Source organism: Malaclemys terrapin, chromosome 3, assembly GCF_027887155.1.
Source record: "Malaclemys terrapin pileata isolate rMalTer1 chromosome 3, rMalTer1.hap1, whole genome shotgun sequence".
Lineage (NCBI taxonomy): Eukaryota > Metazoa > Chordata > Testudines > Emydidae > Malaclemys > Malaclemys terrapin.
In genome coordinates, this window is record NC_071507.1 from 75,456,066 (window position 1) to 75,476,286 (window position 20,221).

At 42.0% G+C, this 20,221-nt stretch overlaps 1 protein-coding gene across 1 annotated transcript in view; it reads right to left on the reverse strand.

The window, feature by feature from the left end:
* RYR2 (ryanodine receptor 2) overlaps positions 1 to 20,221 on the reverse strand; it is a 687,809-nt gene that overhangs the window by 502,242 nt on the left and 165,346 nt on the right. The window contains exon 2 of the mRNA XM_054022704.1: positions 9,621 to 9,740. Within this exon, the coding sequence (XP_053878679.1) occupies positions 9,621 to 9,740 (120 nt within the window). The remainder of the gene's footprint in view (positions 1 to 9,620; positions 9,741 to 20,221) is intronic.

The window sequence follows — 20,221 nt, forward strand, 5'->3', positions numbered from 1 at the left end:
ATCAGCCCCAATAGGCCTCTGTTCATTCAGTTTCTGCTTAGTGAAACCTAAAGGTGGTCCATGATTTTCCAAAACAATGGTAACTCACTGGTAAGTGCAAGGTATGCTTTACATGATAGACACCTGTCCAGCTCCCCCAGCTACCATGGGAGTCATGTGTGTGCATTCATGGGCAGGAAGTGGCCCTCACATTGTGAGAGTATTATTATTTTTTAAAGCCTGCCCTTAATTAAAGCCTTCTATCTTCATAACAAAGCCATCATTACACCTAATTGGTTAACATTATGCAACAAAACAAAAATGCACTGCATCAATCCCACTCATTCCAGAAACAAGGACAGGCATCTGATATCAACTTTCAGCTCAAAGAGCAAATGGCTAAGAAAGACAACTCCAGTTACTGCAATAATGTCAACAAGTTTATAATTAAGAATCTAATTTTACTATACATATTCGGGAACATTAAATACTATGCTCCCTAAGAACAAATGATCAGTTTCTATTATGTCTACTTTAGTCATCTGACAAACGAGGCATTTTCAAACTAAATGCTCTGATGAGAGCATTTTAAGGGCTAAACCTAGTTATAAACTAACTTTTATATTACCTTAAATAAAAAAGATATACCCACAGTGTTTTTATTTAGTACCATCCTTCTTCACTCTATAAGCTCCCAATATGGAAACAAAAATATGGAGAAGCCCACCCCAGAACACCAAATATTTTTCCAAAAATGTGATTTTTGTCTGATAACTCAGTAATTGCTTCTGAAACCTTTCTAATCAACCCCTCTTCCTCCCTGCATTGCTACCATTGCTGGTGGATGAAATGCAGAACACTAGCATGCGCTGAATTTGTTGAAATATTTTCCCTTTGCATTATTAACACACCTATTTGCTCCACTTCAACCTGTAATTTACTCCACAAATTTAGACCACTTTCCTAGAAATTTACAAAAGAATTTAAGTTGCCATAAAATGTTCAGAGCATTAAGTGGCTGTAGTGGGGCGGCTGCCCCACTCCCTGAGAGTATGGGCTGCGGCAGGCCAGTGGGCCTGCACAGACGCACAGCCAATGGGAGAAGGGCTTAGTGGGAACCAATCAGGGCCCAGACTGGAGGCAGCCAATCGGGGCCAGGCTCAGCCCTATAAAAAGGCTGCTCAGGGAGGGCACAGTCAGTCTGTCCCAGGCCTTTGACAGATGAAGGTCTGTCTCCAGAGGAGGGAGATTAGCACCGTGAACAGTGCAGTGTTGGCCAGGCTCGGGGAGCAAAAAGGGAGCTCTAGTCTGAGGCCTGCCAGGCTGCAGGCCCTGAAGAGAAGGGCCTAGTGGGTGCAAGGGGCCATAGGGGAAGCGGCCCAGGGAAGTAGGCAGATAGAGGGGAGAGAAGGAGGACAGCAAGGCTGCCATCAGAGGGTTCCTGGGTCGGGACTCAGTAGAGGGCGGGCCTGGGTCCCCCCTTTCCTCCCTTGCAATACACCCAGCCATTGGCCGTAGGGAGTGGCCATTATAGACCACGCCAGATCCCTGACAGGAGGGATTAGACTTTGGGGTGTGTGGTTGACCACGGTGGCTGGACATAGAGATTGCTGATTGACCCCCCCCAGAAGGGGGTGTGGAAGGACTAAGGGGCACTGCCGGAGGGCAGTGGTCCTGAAGAGGACGCTGCGAGTTGGTGAGCAACGTGGGCTCAGAAGCCAACTGAGGGCAAGACAACGGGCGGGATACCACTGAGCGGGGACGCTACACTGGACTGAGCTAATTCCCGGAGTAACCAGTAGGAGGTGCCACAGTCGTGAGTCCCAACCCTGTTACAGTGGCAAAAACAAAACTAACAGATGGAGATCATGGTGAAAGGGGTCAGAGGTCAGCCAAGAAGCAGATATTCAGACTTCCTCTTAACATTTGTATGACTCTGCTCTTCAAGCTTTGCTGACACAAGAAGTAAGATCACCACTTATTTCTTCATTCTGTGATAATTACTGAGTTTGCAAATTAGTGGTTTAAGTAGTAGTGAGGTTCTACTGTAAAGTTCAGAGATCCTACAGCACCATTTTATTCCCTTTATATGAATAATTCACAACTCTCAACGGGGTTCTACTGCATAAGGGTGTACTTCCACCTTAAGGAATATGCACTAGAAGGCTGAATTTGGATACTTGTGAACACAAACACGACAACCAGTGCAAAAATATTCACAGCGTATGCAGCTTGTCCAATTAAAATACACCTCTACCCCGATATAATGCTGTCCTCGGGAGCCAAAAAATCTTACCGCATTATAGGTGAAACTGCGTTATATTGAACTTGCTTTGATTTGCCAGAGTGCGCGGCCCCGCCCCCCTGGAGCGCTGCTTTACTGCGTTATATCCGAATTCGGGTCGCATAATATCGGGGTAGAGGTGTACAAGAGGGACATTGCTTTAGTTTGCTGTAAAGCAGCATATCAAATACACATTGGGTCAACTTAAAAAAAAAGTGCTGGTAAAATGTGTACATATGCAAAAATAGATAACTGAGCATGCACACATACACTGCAGACTGAAAATGAGTTACATGCTGACCCAACTTCTGTCTATTTGTGCTCTCAAGTGCTATTACAGTACTTATTTGCAAATAAAATAATCTGCAGACACAGCTTAGACTCTGGGTTTTTTGCCTCATAATGGCAATATTTTCATTGTATGCTAGTTTACTTAGGCCATGCTTGTGAGTTGGCACAACACTGCACAGAAGTAAGGAATAAGGACCCTGCCACAGACCCTGTGCAGCTGTGCCAGGCTTACCCAGATTATGAGCTTCAGTATGAGAGGGCAACAAGGGTTATGCACCTGTTAGTTCCTCCATGAACGAGTGAGTGATATAAGCTGGGGTGAAGGTGGACGCATGGCTTCTATCCCCTTATGCCAGTCACACGATGTTAGTCTAGTGACACATAGTCAAATCACTTAATGAACAACTGGAGGTGCACAGGTGAGGACCCAACAGAATAGACTAAGCTGGAAATGAGATGAGAAGGAAGTATGCTATATCTACTATTGGTCCAATAATGCCTTCTCTTCCCCTCCCAGCACAAGACAGAAGCTCCAAAGGAACCGTAACTCATGAGGTGTCTGAGGGAGAGATCTTTTCTGGAGCTCCTCCTGGCACAGCACAGCTACTCACCACCGCCTACAGAGGAGAACAGTATATTCTCACAATCTAGTCTTATAAATTTCATATACAAAATTCCACATATAAATAGAATGTATCTGCTTGTATTTTAAAATGCTTTCCCTCATGGCAACATACTGGCCACTCAATGTAACTGATGTATAACGGTGTATTGAAAATGGAATGTTGCCAAACTATTAAACTGTTTCTTCATAATATTACTGTATGTCTAAATGATAGCTGTAAAGTAAGGAAACAAATATACATGCAGCTATATGTACATTTACTAAGTACAGGTTGAACCTTTCTAGTCCAGCATCCTCGGGACCTGACCGGTGCCAAACCAGAGAATTTTCCAAACCGCGGGAGGTCAATGAAGAGTGTCAGCGTGGGCAAGTATGGATGGATGGAGTACTGCAGCACCCCCCGGCTTGGCACTCAGCGTGGCTTCCCTGCCCAGGGGCTCCAATGCCGACCCGGGGGCTCCAATGCCGGTCCCAGCCACCAGCCCCTCACTCAGGGTCCCAGCCGCTGGCCCCAGGTCCTCTCCCCCGGACCTTGAATGCTGCGAATCAGCTGTTCGCAGCGCTTTGGAAGTGCTGGGAGGGAGGAGGAGGAGGAGTAGTTGGTAAGCACGTGGCCGCTCTGCACCCACTAATTTTTCCCCATGGGTGCTCCAGCCCCGGAGCACCCACAGAGTCAGTACTCAAAGCAGGACCAATCCCCAGACAGATTTTTGCCCCAGATCCTTAAATAACCACCCTCAAGGACTGAGCTCACAACCTTGGGTTTAGCAGACCAATGCTCAAACCACTGAGCTATCCCTCTGCTAGTATTTAAATATCAAGATTTACTTTGGCAATATGGTTTTCAAGGAGCACACAGGATAGCGGCCACAGCACAGCCATTCTTTTCTTGTTGATTTTTTTTTAAAAGACCAATAATGCGAGCATTAAGAAATATCCAACAATTGGTGCAAATCTCAGAAAAACTAGAAAGGATTGCCAACACAGATTTTGGATTCCATGAATTAATTTGCCGATGAAAGTCAAAGAAGAAAAAACTTTGGTTGGCTTCTAAACACAATGCTAGTAGGTCTAGTATATATATACACACACACACACACACACACACACACCCCCCCCACACACACACACACACACACACACACACCAGAGGTCCGAATCAGCTCTTGGCCTTATTCACAGCAAGTATGGAATTACCCAACCAAAACTTAATGCATAAGCACTGTCCCTCAGTGGAAGCCAAGGAGATAATTTATTGTATTAGGCACAGACATGCTTGGTACTATGCAAGACAAAAAAACAACAATCCCTGCCCTGAAGAGCTTACAGTTTATAGCACTCCCCAGAATTAGTTGACATGCCACCTTCTTAAATTGTTGTGAAGTGTACTGATTAACATCAAGCTCACGTACCACAGTTTGAGAAGCCTGGCTAGAATACAGATGCAAAGAAGGCAAGATACACAGGTCTTGCCCACGTGCTCAGGGTGCAACTGGCTACTATATTTGGTGTTGAGAAGGAATTTTTCCTCAGGTCAAATTGGCAGAGACTCTGGGGGCACAGGGCACTAGCAGGTTTAAATTAGTGTAAATGGGGGATTCTCTGTAACTTGAATTCTTTAAATCTTGATTTGAGCACTTCAGTAACTCTTCCAGAGGTTATGGGTCTATTACAGGAGTGGATGGGTGAGATTCTGAGGCCTGCAATGTGCAGGAGGTCAGACTAGATCAGAGGTTCTCAAACTGGGGGTCGAGACCCCTCAGGGGGGTCATGAGGTTATTACATGGGAGGTCGTGAGCTGTCAGCCTCCACCCCAAACCCCACTTTGCCTCCAGCATTTATAATAGTGTTAAATATATTAAAAAGTGTTTTTAATGTATAAAGTGGGGGGGGAGGAGGAGGTTGCACTCAGAGGCTTGCTATGTGAAAGGGGTAACCAGTACAAAAGTTTGAGAACCACTGGACTAGATGATGATGATGGTCCCTTCTGACCTTAAAGTCTATGAGTCTAAAATACAAAAATAAAAGGAAAGTTATTCTGTTCTAACTCACTTATTCTCTAATGAGATGTTGGGGGTGTGGGGAAATAGAACAGGGAGGCCTTCTTTTTAATAGCTAAAGCTGTGAATCTGAAGGCCCCAAAATAAACCCTCTAACAGAGGACTGTTATGCTGACTGCCTTTACAAAAAGTAGTACAGGCCAGGGCCTGAACAAGATTGAACTGCACAGTTCTCTGCCAAATTCGGTCAAGGGTTATGACCAGAGGAGGGATGGGGAAGGAACAATGCAAACTGCTTTAGCAATATAATAAACGCAAGTTTATAAAACCACTTGTTTATGAAAACAGAATATCCGCTTACATTAAGAAATTACTTTTGCAAAGAACTGATCACTCTTGCAGTTGCAGCTATCTGCAAACTTTCCAATTCCAGCTATCTGCAAAATTAGCCAATCATAGACCTTCTTTAGGCGTCCCATGGTAACCCCCTTAACCGTAAAACCCCGGAAAATAACATGTATCTTGCCGAGAAATGTACCCAAACTGGTGCCAAGTACCACCCCTGGGGAAAACCACCAAGCGCCCCTGTACCCAAATAAAACACACCAATTCTCAGAAAATAATAAGGAAGGTGCCGGGTAGGGGGGACTGACCCCAACCCCAATTTCTTAACTCATGACGTATTGTTTGTACTTTGCTTGAGCTTTAATGAAATAAAAGCCGCCTGCGAGCGGTCCTCGGGGTGTCAGTCTTCGGACTGCACCCCAGTGCACTGGTATGTATGTCAATAAACTGGCCTCAGGCTTGAGTCTGTAAACTAAAATCAATGCGTGGGTGTCTTTGACCACAACAGGGGAGAGAGATTGTTTGATGTGGGTTAGTGTCTGTGTTTGTGAGCTTCATAGAAGAAGTGAAACATGCAAAAGGATACAATTGAGAAAAAGAGAAAGAGGCCAGAGCAGAAAACAGCATGATATTCTTATTGTTACCTCTCATCCTCTCTCCTCTTATTTTTAGGTTTATTACAGGAGTATCTAGGGTCCAACAAAGACCAGGGCCCCACTGTACTACACAATGTATAAACAGATTAGTAGACAGTCCCCATTCAGTAATTCATTACATCCATCACTGAAACTTCTCTTAGGGGTAGTGACTGAGCACTGCCACAGTATAAAATAATTATAACACCATCACTTGAAGTGGGAGCTCCCACAGCCTCCCGTCATGCATAGCACACCTAAAAGCAAACAAGAAATAAAGAGAAGGAAATGCTCACTCCGGGCCTGGGCCTGCTCCCAAGGAAATCAATTCCACCTCTGTTATTGGTTTCAATAGGAGCAAGACTGAGCCCTTTGTCACTGACCCAGCTCCCTTTGAAATCAATGGCAAATCTCCCATTTACTTCAGTGGGTACTGGATCAGGCCCAATGTCCTCTGAGTCTGAAACACTCAGACCCCCAAGCTATCAACTAATTCAAAAAATTCTGGAATCTCGCTAAATACTTTGGGATGACCGAATTAGTGGAATCACCATGAGGTGGGTTACCCCAAACAATGTTACCCCAAACAAGTGCTAATAAAACCTTCACTCCATATTATCCTACTTTGTTTATGATGTTTTACAAAAAATCCTAATTTTAGAATGATTTTTAAAATTTTTGAGACTATTTTTATATATACTCACTATTTATAAAGCCAAGATATCTTAGTTCCATGAGTCCAAAATGCAGAGGGTTCAGAGGGACAGAAAAATTATAAACAGTACATTTTAAAAAACACTAAAAAGAGATATATAATAGTTCTATAAATCATAATGTCATGATATTTAAGGTCTGCCAGCAAGAGGAAAAAAATCCCTTATGCCATTAGAAAAAAGGGATTCTTAACTTTCTAGTGACAAAGCTGGCATTTCTAGCCTTGATGATTCACAAAACATCAAAACTCAAATCCAACAATAGTGGAGAGCTGAATATTTCCAATCCGGCACTCCTGACTACTGTAAGTTTGTGTTTGGGAAGGAGGAAAGGAGTTTCACATTTAGGATGAAAAATATTTTTGGATGGCGAATATTGGAAAGGACTACTCCAGTACCATGCATTTAGATCTTAAGAAGAATGATTCACTTTAGAAAGCATAAAGTTTTTGATAACATTTTTTCCGTATCACTGAGATTTGTATATACAAATAACGACCTGGTTTTCAAAACAAAGAAACAGATCCTATTGGCAACAGAAGGGGATTAAATGTCCCTTGGTTCTGTAAACCCTAACTAAGGCCTGGGTTTTCCACACAAGGAATAGAGCTGGTTAAAAATGCCCCCCTCCCCAAAAAAGTGAACTTTTTTTGCCAAAATTTAGAAAAATTTCTACAAGCTCTAACACCATGAAAGCTATTTAAAATTGAATTCACCTACAAAAGAAAAAAAATAGGTTTGTGCCTTAGGTGTCACGAAGAAGCAACATAAAGTAGGATTTGAAGTTTTTCCATTTTCTCCTTGCTTGTTGAGTAAAAATTCAAGACTTGTCTATCCTAGGGGTTTTTTCTTTTGTCTCCTGTAAAACTCTAGAGAGCCGCTGGAGAACTAGAGGATGACATGAGTGCCAATAATGTGAACCTTGAGCAACCTAGGGCTTGTCTTGACTAGGGTGTTTCCCTCACGTTATTTGATTGAGGGAGTTACCATGTTTTCAAATTTATTGGCAAACGCTAGTCTGGACACTCCCCAACATTGGTTCAAGGACACAAATGTCTGTGCTGACTTGGATTGAGAATAAAATGTAGCTGTAAACATTTTTCACTTGAACTATTACACACCTATAGATGAGATCCAGAGTATTGTTTTTTCTGGCAAGACCGATTTACATTTTCTGATAGTTGACTTCTAACTGTTTTTTTTTTATTATCTACCTTGTCTAGTCTCTCAAAAGGTGATTATTATTATTTATATTACTGCAGTGACTAAGGACCCCAGTCATGGAGCAGGACCCCATTGTGCTGGGTGGTGTACAAACAGAACAAAAAGACAGTCCACAATATCCACAAAACCCTTTTAAATGCTCTTGCCTAAACAACAAAACATACTTAAGTATCGTAGAGATAATGTTTTTGCCTGCTCATAATGCCTCTCTCATTTTCTCTTGTTCCAGTCAGCTTTGTGTTGCTGTCTCATAATTCTCTGGCTCTCTCAACACTTAATTTCTCCAGATGGGCTCATTTTAGGATTTGTGAGCCTTTGAAAAATTAAAAACAACGGCCTTCGCTCTCCCTCCCACCACCCCCCCAACTCTTACAGAGCTAACAGAGTAGATGGTGACTTATCAGGCACCTGGAAAAGATGGTATCGAAGAAGAAGAATTGGAACTGCTTCCAAATGTATACATTATCTTCGCAGTTATAACATTTTATTAACATTCTAATAAAAATTTTATGATGATGAATAATACAGTCAAAATGATGAGACATGGAAAATAAAGCATTACTCTGCAATATATGAGAGATGATGTATTTAATGATAAAATGATGCTATGGAAGTTGGTAGGCTACTTTTTTCTTTTTTTTAATGACCTCAATACTAATCCCTTCTGGAGATCTTACTTTCTAGATGCTTTTCATACATTTAATTCGATCACCAAACATTTATACCTGATCTGGAGAAAAAATATTTATAAAACTAGAAACACATGCTACTTAATATCAATAAATAAACATCAGTTAACACAAACAGCTGTCTAATTTCCTCCTTTAGAAATGGCTCTTTTTGATTTCAGTGAGAGATACCCAAGTTTATGAATGCAGAACTGAATCACAGTGTGTGAACACTCATTTGTTGAACAGCAACCTCCATTGTAAAAAATCTCTTCTCACCATTACCACACTATATGTACTATATTATAGAAAACCATTACGTAGGTTGGATACAATTTATTTGATATTTGCACCAGGATTGTGTATCTTGTCACATTAGAAAGATTCAAAACAAACAATTATCCCAAAGCAAACAGCACAAAATAAACCCTTACTTTTATCACATATGCCTAGTGGTGGGATAAATATCCTCTGGCAACAGCCTCAATGCCACACTAAAGAAATGCATCTTTGCACTGCATGAAGTTTGCTCTGTAGCACACCAAAGTAGTGTACTGGTGAACTGGCAGTAAGGAGCAAAATCCTAAAATGAGCTCCCTCTGCCAGATGGGCTTCAAAGGGTAGCCCCCCCCCCATATATTCCAGTAATCCAGCCTGCAAGTGACAAAGAATTCAGCCTGCAAGCGTCATGAGGGATTAAAACCTTCATTATGTATTTGGGCATTTATTTGACTTGCCCATGCCTTTAGATAACTTGTTTACTATATGTCACAGCAAGCAATATTGTACCAACAAGAAATCTTCCTCCTTGTTAATGACATTACAAACAGCACTACATTCAGACAGCTTGCTATACCTTAGAATTTGAAGTGGATTCCAAAAAACAGAGCCTGTTGCCAAATCCTTCTGCAGCAAGGCACAGTTTCTGTTGCTCCTTGTGAACGGTGGCAGTGCATTGCAGAACCACTTCATCATCCTACAAAAAAAAGACAAAAATTGAACATGGTTATGGTTTTGATCCTATAGGTCTTTGGGAAGCATTTACAAAGACATAGCTAAAAATCAGAAGTAATCAGCGACAAACAGCAACAGAAATGAATCCCAGGGTAGCTTTCATTCATGGAAGGGAAAATTTGGATGATTCAGAGGGAATCATCACAATAACGTGCTGAGATGCGTGATGTTTTGTTTGTTTTGAATTATATTGAACATCTCATCTATTAATATTGATTTTTGTTTCAAAGGATAGACACAACAATGATTGGGGCCCCTAATCCTACTATTACTGTAGTCAAAGGAAATGTTGCCCTTGACTTTCACAGGCCCTAATTTAGACCCCAATCCTGCAAAGGAATCTGTTCCCAAAGTCTTTCAGATGGCTCCCTTTCCAGTTTTGGGGCCTTAGATGCTGCAGTAAAACGTTGCTACAATGTGTTTATATTCGAACACCACATTTCTTTTTAAGAACTACATCACAACAAAAATAATGTACTAATGTAATGTAATAAACACTAAACACTTTGCTGACTCTGATTTATGAAGCAAATAAATGTCATTCAGGCGACTATGAAAAGGTCACACCTAACATCAGGTGCATAAAATATTACCTAACAAAAATGTGGATTGATGAATGCAACCAGAAGCAGGTAGGAACCTGTAAATATGAAATTCATTTTTATGGTCATCAGTGCAGTTCTTAGTTAAACACAAGCCACTGCATTTCTTCTATGTCCCATATGTAGACCAAGCATTTTCATCAGATGCCAACAATAAATGACTGAGCTTCAAGTTGCTGGAGATAATGATGTATGGTAAAGTTAAGGGGTGTTAATTCCCAGGAAATTCTATGCATCTCAATCACTCCTGTGAAATATTTTATCGACCCAAGAAACTCTTTACTTACTACAGTGGCTCTTTGTAGCTAGACATGTGCTGCTTACAAAATAATTTTAATTAAGTATATAATATACCTGTATGTAACCATGTAATAACATCCGGGGAAGAGTCACTTAAATGTATATTAAACTCACAAGGAGAGAAGAACTGGAGTGGGGAAAATGAAAATTCTTATCTACTCTGCTCACAAGTTTTTACTTCTATGCAAAGGAAGGTTGTATACACTATCTGAACCAAGGGACTTTTCATTCTTGGCATCAGTCTATGGATTTCCAGGACCTATTACTAATGCATTTTACATGCCTACTTGGCACTGAAAATTCAAGAATTTGCTGAAATATCTTACTGCCCAAAAATAAATAAAGTCTCAGTACAGCAGTAAATTAACTTCACACATAAAGGAGCTGGGAGATCAAGTATCTAGAAACTAGTACCTCTCCTCTGGGTGAACTCTTCTTATACCCTGTATCTATCCACATGGACCTCTTGAACACCAACTTTCAGTACTTCAGAGCTGCTTTGTTCATTAAGGCACAAAAAAATCATTTCTAATAAAGCCTTAGTTGTATAATATTAAAATAAAAACTTTAATGTTAATTTTAGTTGTTACCAGACTGGAAACTTAAGTCCTCTCTTTCTCCACAGAACACATTCATAGAACCTTTTTCCTTTTCCTGTCCCCTTCCCCTAACCAATCCAAACCCCACTAGAACAGCAGCCACTGTTACCAGTTGCCTGCAATGACCCTGCCAATAGGGTTTGCAAAGCACAGGGGCAGTGTAGCCTTGTGGTTACGCCAGAGGCAGGGAAGTGTGGAAGTGCAAGTTCTCCTCCCAGCTCTCATTGATTTGTGATGTTTCTTTGCACAAATAATTTAATCTCTCTGAATCTCACTGTCCCAGTCTGTATAATGGGGCCAGCAATGACAATCCACCTTTGCATAGCACTTGGAGATAGAGTATGAAAAAAGTCTTGTGTTTGCGCACCATCTATCGTTATTATTTGCTTAAAGCAGCAACAACTAAAAGGATTCTTTGGCAGTTCCCTGACATGCAGTACCACTTTCCCAGATTACTGCTACTTCCACCTGGCCATGCCCCCATTACTGGCATACATCCCAGAATACATGTTGGTGTGGAGGAGATGCTGATAGTTACAAGGTAGGAGAAACCATACACTGTAGCTGACTCACCTCTCCACACACTCCCTTAATCCATTTTATACAGATTTTCTCTGATTTTGCTATCTTGTGCAGTGGAACATGTGGTCCGCTGCCTTTAAATTTGTAGCTCAAAAAGAAAGCATGCTATCTTAAAAATAAATACATAAATAAAAAAGGTTTGAATAGCCCCTTGCAAATGTACTTCCTATGATTCAATATGTTGCCATGAGATTTTCACTATGACTAGAATGTGAATCAGACATGTTTTGCAATACACACAGATTCTTATAAATTTGAAATACATGCTGTACAATCATGGAGTGGTTGAGCCTCTCATTTTAGTTAGTAGCTTGGGCTTGATGGAACTCACGTTATCCATATTGTCCAAAACATTTGATGTCTTTGTCAGAGTAAATTAGAGTCAGATTTAGTTAATTATAATGCTCAGTTGAGTTAATTTTCATTCTTGTGCACACCACTAGAGAAGCGTCTAAGGGTACATCTACACTACAAGGGGGAGTCGATTTAAGATACGCAAATTCAGCTACGTGAATAGCGTAGCTGAATTTGACGTATCGCAGCCGACTTACCCCGCTGTGAGGACGGCGGCAAAATCGACTTCTGCGGCTTTCTGTCGACGGCGCTTACTCCCACCTCCGCTGGTGGAGTAAGAGCGCCGATTCGGGGATCGATTGTCGCGTCCCAATGGGACGCGATAAATCAATCCCCGAGAGGTCGATTTCTACCCGCCGATTCAGGCGGGTAGTGTAGACCTAGCCTAAACAGTAATACCCTGAATTCAATCTTCTGCTTTTGCTGGCTGTATGTTTAGAGGAATCTGACATATTTGCACCATCACTGCACTGCAGAATTGGACTCAGAAAAAAAATCCCATTCTTTTTCTATAGACTTTAGAACAGTGGTTCTTAACCTTTTCTGCAGCCTGCACCCCTTTAGTTCTCAAAATATATCCTCGCACCCCTTTTCAAAAATCAAAATATGTCCTCGCACCCCTTATCAAAAATCATTGAAGTAGGTCAGTTCTTTAAACCTAGATCTATTTTTGTTTGCATATTACAGTAATGGTTAAAAAATTTATAATGTTAATAAATACATAGATTTGATGAAACAAAGTAGCTGTATTTACGTGCCTGTGCTTAATTTGAGTTTTTGATGATTTACCTTCTAAAAAAATCTGGCATGTCTCACACCCCGAGAAAGGGCATCTTGCAGCCCCAGGGGGTGCGTGCACCCCAGGTTAAGAACCGCTGCTTTAGAACATTAAATAGACCATTTTCTGAGTATCAATGCATTTTTCACACCTATTTATAGATCAGGGTATGTTCTCTCATTAACATATTCCTATCACCATAGGTGTTAAAATATAGAATTTCCTTAATTGTAGTTGTTATGAAATCACTACAAAAAGACCTTGTGACTTCATAACAGACCCAGGGCAGAGGGCTAGGGGCACCACCCTGATATCTAGCAATAAATTTCAGCTGGCATGACTAGCCCAGTGTACCCCAACTCACTATTGTTATAATCTCTATCTAAAAGGTGTCATGTCATTGAAAAGCTCATTACACAATGGTATTAATAACCAGTGAGTTATGTAGATGCAAGCAATTAATGCAAAGTGATGGATATACATTTTAAGAATTGTAATTTCAGTGTGTCTTGCCATTCAAACAGGAGTTACCCCCACCTTAAACAAAGGAATGTGGTTTTTCCACTGGGCCTCTACTTACAAGTACTTTGACACACAAAAAGAACGTATTAGATAAACAAAGCTATGAAGCTAACAAGTTGGGAGAAGAGACAATGTGGCTACACCCCGCAGAGAAGAGAAATTTATCTCAGCTATAAAGACAAGAGCTCTAAACATCAAACAAGCAATTGAATCAACGGATTGATGCAATATTAGTGTATCATGTAAGGTCCTTTATCTATGCCTGTAACATGCCAGTGATAATGCATACATTTCACAAAAGATATTAAACACTATAGGAGGAATTATGAATACTCACTGATATGTTTTAAAGTGTGTAGCTGAATAAAGGAAGGAACAGTTCCCAGCCAGACAAGAGAGGTGGCAGCTATCCACCTGTCTCCTATGTCAATTAAGCATGGTGTGACCAGAAATAATGGAAGCGTCATCCTGCCTCTTCAAACAAGTTCACTGCACTTCGGTGTATATATAAGCAAGGATAGGAGCCATCTTTGGCATCCATCACCAGACAGACACAAGAGGTCAGAGCTGTTGCAAGTTGAGAAAGATGGATCTGTCAACCAAGGGGTGGTGGCGGGGTTTGAAGTTTCTGGAACTGAATGTAGGCAAGAAATCTCCTTAGGAAAAGATCTTCCACCTAAGACGACAAAGGATACCAGCACCTTGTACTTTTGTGGAAAGTCCTGACTGATGGAAAGTCAGACGTGGCTGGAAAGAGAAACTATATCTTGAACAAAGCCTGCACATTGCTAGATTAAGTTTTAGACTTTTAGATGCAGGTTTTCACTTTTGTTTGCTTGTAACCCTTTCTAACTTTATTCCTTTTACTTGGAATCACTTAACCTATGTCCTGTTCTTAATAGGTTTGTTTTATTTTACTATAAACAAACTCAGTGCTGTGTTTGAAGGGAATGGTGTATTTACTCCAGTTGAGTTAAAAAGTGTGATGTGACTGTCTCTTTACAGGAGCAACAAATATTTCTCTGAGCTGGACACTTCAGGGCACACAGTTATAGAGAAATTCGGGATTTGGAGTGTGTTGGGTTCATGTTACTGGCAATGGCATTGGAACAATTTGTATAGTGGGGGTGCTAAGAGCCACTGAAGAAAACTAAACCCTCTATATGATGGAAACCACTTCAAGCCAAAGGGTGCAGCAGCACCCCCAGCTCCAGCACCACTGCTTACTGGTTGTAACCAAGGCTGGTGGGAGCCAGAATGGGGATATAGACAGGCTGCTGGGGCCAGAGCTGCTGAACCAGGGCGGTCTAAGCAGACAGACACTCAGGGTATGTCTTCACAGCAAAGAAAACCCACCGCTGGCCAGTGCCAGTCAGTCAACTTAGGCTCACGGGGCTTGGACTGCGTGGCTGTTTCATTGCTGTGTAGGCTTCTGGGCTCAGACTGGAGCCCAGGCTCTAGGGCCCTGCAGGGCGGGAAGGTCCCAGAACTCAGGCTCCAGCCTTAGTCCAGAAGGCTGCACAGCAATGAAACAGCCCCATCCCCACAAGCCAAAGTCAGCTGGCACAGGCCAGCCATGGGGTTTTTCTTTGCTGGCTAAACATATTCTCAGGTTGTGACCTGCAAGCTTCTTGCTGATTGTGTGAATCCCAGGCTGTGAGCTACAGTAGCAAGGCATTGTAAGGCACCCAGGGTTGCAGGACAAGTGAAGGCACCTCCACACTGGATTGCGCCCCCCAAACCCTGACTGGACAATGAAACCTATTTCTAATTTCCTCTCAGCCCTCACGTAAGGAGGACTGCAATATGCCGTATCCTTACTATGTACTTTTCAAATATATTCTTAAATATTTAATTAGGAAGTTTCCCAAACTGGTTCCATTCCTTCTTTAACCTTCTGAGCACTTTTACACCCCATCCATTATGTAGAAGAGGTTTTCTGTCATCACAATTTTAGCTGTCAGTCACCTGTCAGGTTCAAACTGATAAAAAGCACTTTATGTCTCAGATGGGTATAATTGCATCCTTCAAAAGTTAGGTAATCACATTTTATTAAATATTCCTATTACTTTTCTCCTACCCTCCTGATTTGCTGTTTTAAAGTCCTTTGGCACAGTCAACAGTAGTTGACAAAAACACCTTAAAAACAACGAGTCCTGTGGCACCTTATAGACTAACAGATGTATTGGAAAATAAGCTTTCGTGGGTGAATACCCACTGACGAAGTGGGTACTCACCCACGAAAGCTTATGCTCCAATACATCTGTTAGTCTATAAGGCGCCACAGGACTCTGTTGCTTTTTACAGATCCAGACTAACATGGCTACCTCTTTGATACTTGACACCTTAAAAACAATCATTTTAAGAATTCAATAATTCCAAATACCTCGTACACCCTCTAAGTTGTCCACAGTCATTTGAATGCCCCATGTCCTCTCTCCTCCTGGAGAGAATCTGCCCTAAAGGTCAGAATCCCCCCAGTGAGGTTGGGAAATATTGTTATCTCCATTTTACACAAGGGAAACAATCATAGATGGAATCACCTACCCCAGGTCACACAGTATCTGTGGGATAACAGGAATTGTATCTAAATCTCTAGCATCCCTCATCACAGTCTTAACCACAAACCATCTTTCCTCCCAAGCTCACAAAGGAACTTGTATCCCTGCAGTACCCACCAACAAGTTCACATTTTAGAAATTCATGAGCAGGTTGCAGTCTAATCCACTTATCCAGACTTGACCTCAAATGTCAGCCAGTATCTAAATAAATCATTAAATTATAATGTCTCTGCCAACGGAAAGATATCCTGCTTTGTATTATGGCAAACAACAACACTGTCCCACAGAGAATGGAGAAGCTGCAACAGCTGATTATGTAACAGTGTGACATTCCAATAACTTCTTGCATCTTTCTGGATTATAACTGGGATTGCTCATTTTTCAGTGTGTTCCTTAAAATAACTTGTACTCTTCAAGCTGCATTTTTGAAAAATGGATAGATACTGTGTACTCCAGAAAGCCACTCTTGTTTAAATATCCAACTCTGAAAAAGCCAGGACTACTATTGAGGCAATAGCAACAAGTAATCTAAATAATAAGATTTCAGTAGTGTCACTCTGTGTGTCATCCTGAAGTCTAACATGTCTGAAGCAAGAGAAGCAGCTACAAGCATGGTTGAGAGCTCTCTGTTCAGAATGTCACGGTGTTGAATCAGAATTTTGTGGTTTGTTACCATCCAATTTTTAATTTCTCAGCTATTTTGACTAGGAATTACACCCATGCAATGTACAGATTCAGTAAGACATAGCTATGTCATGCCAAGAGTCCTAGACCACTGTAATATCAACAGTAACTCAGCCAATCACCACTCATACTCTACAGCTAATTAGCATGCAACACTTTCATTGATTGTAGAGAAAGACTGTAGAGACAGTGTCTATCTTTGCCCAACTGCCACAGTTCTTCAAAACCCAACCCCACACAACAATCCGCACACACAATAACCACAAACACAGAGACCCTCTCCATAGCACACCCTCCTCACTCATCACCTGTATAATTATCTCAGCACAACTCCAGACAACACAAAACCCAACCAGCCCCAGCACACACAAATCAACACAGCCAACCCTCCTTCCCCACCTGCACAAAACACAATCAGCACACACAGTAATCCCTCACTGCAGCATACACCCTGCATTAACCACCTACATAACTCACCAGTAGGGTTACCATATCTAACAAATAAAAAAAGAGGACCCTCCACGGGCCCTGGCCCCGCTCATTTCCCCACCCCCAGCCCTGCCCCAACTCCGCCCCTTCCCCACCCTAACTCCGCCCACTCCTCCCTCCCACTCCCAGCCACGCGGAAAGGGCTGCCCGAGCGCTACCGGCTTCACGGTTTGCCGGGCAGCCCCCAGACCCTGTGCCCCCGGCCGGCGCTTCCCCAGTGCAGCTGGAGCCTGGGAGGGGAAGCGCCCAGCCGGGGGCGCAGGGTATGGAGGCTGCCCGGCAAACCGTGACGCCGGTAGCGCTTGGGCTTCGGGCAGCCCCCTTGCCTCCGGACCCCGCGGCCAGAGGCTCTGCTCCTCCCCTGACTCTTCGGCTCTGTTTAAGAGCCGAGCTGCCTCAGCGCTACCGGCTTCGGGCAGCCCCCTTGCCTCCAGACCCTGCGCCGCCGGAGCCTGGGAGGGGAAGTGCCCGGCCGGCGGCGCAGGGTCCGGAGGCAGGGGGGCTGCCCTAAGCCGGTAGCGCTGAGGCAGCTCGGCTCTTAAACAGAGCCGAAGAGTCAGGGGAGGAGCAGAGCAGCCGCAGGAGGGGAAGTGCCCGACCGGCATTTTCCCGGACATGTTCGGCTTTTTGGCAGTTCCCCCCGGACGGGGGTTTGAGTGCCGAAAAGCCGGACATGTCCGGGAAAAAGAGGACGTATGATAACCCTACTCACCAGAACTACCCCATAGCCACAACTCAACACAAATCTCCCAGCACACCACACACATTTGCTATAAAACAAACCAGAGCAGGAACGCCATGGGTCATCACTTGTATGATCTTAATACGCAATATAGCTGTTCATTATAAGCTACTTAATTATTTAATAAAACATTTCTACTTGGTGGAACTACACAGGCAATTAAACGATTCAGCAGAGAAAAGAACCCAGTATCCATACAACTCTATTTAAAAAAAGGGTCCTAAAAAGAAAACATTGCCAGTTCACAGCACAAGACATGGCAAAAGTACATGCTCAAAGTGACACACCAGAGGGCCAGATTAAGAGAAGAAACTGTTTGCTGTAGGTAGTAAAGTATTTTAAAAAAGCCAGCTAGCATGGCCTATAATAAATCTTTATTGCTTCTGCAGCACTCAAATAATCTCTGTTCTCCCATCTAGTCTCTCCCGAGAGGCACACATTTCGTGTAAAGAGTGGCTCATAGCACATTTAAAAATGTTGGCATGCTACCTTTTATTATCAGATCATTTCTCTTATTGATCATTTTTAAGTCACAGCTGAGAAATCATTCATTTCTTTGAAATAATCATACTATTTTGGTTTTGCCCCTTTAAGGCCACGAAAAGTAACACTATGTGAGTAGTCAGACTTGACCAGGGCTTGAAATCAGCCAGAGCTGTCCGGAGCGGAACTTCATTAATTATTTTCAAACCCCTGGAGTTTTTATAGCATGTTGGGGGCAGAGGGTGGCTCCAGGAAATACTCTGAGAATTTAAGACCTGGACTTTACTAATCCTTCACCTCCTCAGTATATTACAACTATTTAAAGGATTACAGCTGGCTGACTGAATTCCCACAGATCATTGCTCAATAGGCTTAGTCGACACACATACCCCACCAGCCCCACTATTGTCTTTCATAACTGCTCCATCAGCAGTGGGGGTAGGGACCAGGACATTTGCATTCTGTGTATTTCTGACATACTGTTTGATAATAGTTTTTGAACAATCCTGCCTCATTTTTAATTCTGCATTGAACTTTAAGCATTATACTTTTCAAAATGTTTATCAACCATGCCCTTTGCCTCTCACATCATTCATAGACTGACATTCATCTCATAGTGGCTAGACTCTACACAGCTTACCAAATACGATGTCAATCATTTAGCATTGAAACAGTGTCAGCGATCCATCCAGATATGTCTCAGATTTTAAAATAATATTCACTTTAATAGCACACATTTCACCCAGGGTTCTCAAAGCATTTTACATACATTAATTAAGATTCATATCAACCTCCTGAGAAGGTTCACTAAACATGTGGAGGAAGTGTTCACTAAACAAGTAAAATGCAGTCTGCTCTTAAGTGAAATGCAGCTATTTTTCCATACCCCCAAGTTGTATAGCTGGGTTGACCTAACTTTTTAGTTTAGGTCTGGCCTGGCCTATGGTTAGTAAATTCCCTTGTTAAGCCAGCATTTCTTGTCCAAACTATTTTCTCTGTAATTAACTAGCTCTCTTTATTACTGCATCCTTCCTTTCTCTCTGTCAATCTTTCTCCTTCCTGCATGCTACTTGCCCACCCAACTCAATTTTACAACCTATCTGTACAATCTTCTTTCTATCTTTTTTGTCCTTCTCTGTGCCGGTATCTCTACGGTTTAATGGAAAGAGTTGATTAAAACATCACACAGTCGGTTTGCAAGTCTGCTTTAAAAGGAGAATATCTTTAGTAGAATTTGAGTCTCACAAGGGTCTAACCACTGAAAAACTTCAAACCCAGGACACTTGATTGGGCTCAAAGCAATAGTTATTGCCACACTTCCTCTTTTTCAGATTATTTTCAGTCTGAACCCTTTTAACTAAAAGGAAACAGCTAACTATTGAATTGGTAGGGTGACCACCAATGGTACAAAAAGAAAGAGAAAAATGCATGTCATACACACTGCATATGACGATATTTCCTGAAAACCCAACATCATTGATTAATACATATTTTCATAGTGCTTAATGACTATTCCATTTGTTCATCAGAATAGTTCAGTTAAGATAAAAATGAAGGGTATCAAATTGTTTCTTCCTATATAAAGTTACCCTGGAAAAGAAAGATAAGGGAAATAATGTTATACTGTATAAGCTACAATCCATCGGAGGATTTATTCTGTTTCTATAAAATGTAAAATAAACTTTTCTTCCATATGTCCAACCCCTTCTGATTATTAGCTCCAAGTTTGTTGCTTTAACTATGCAAG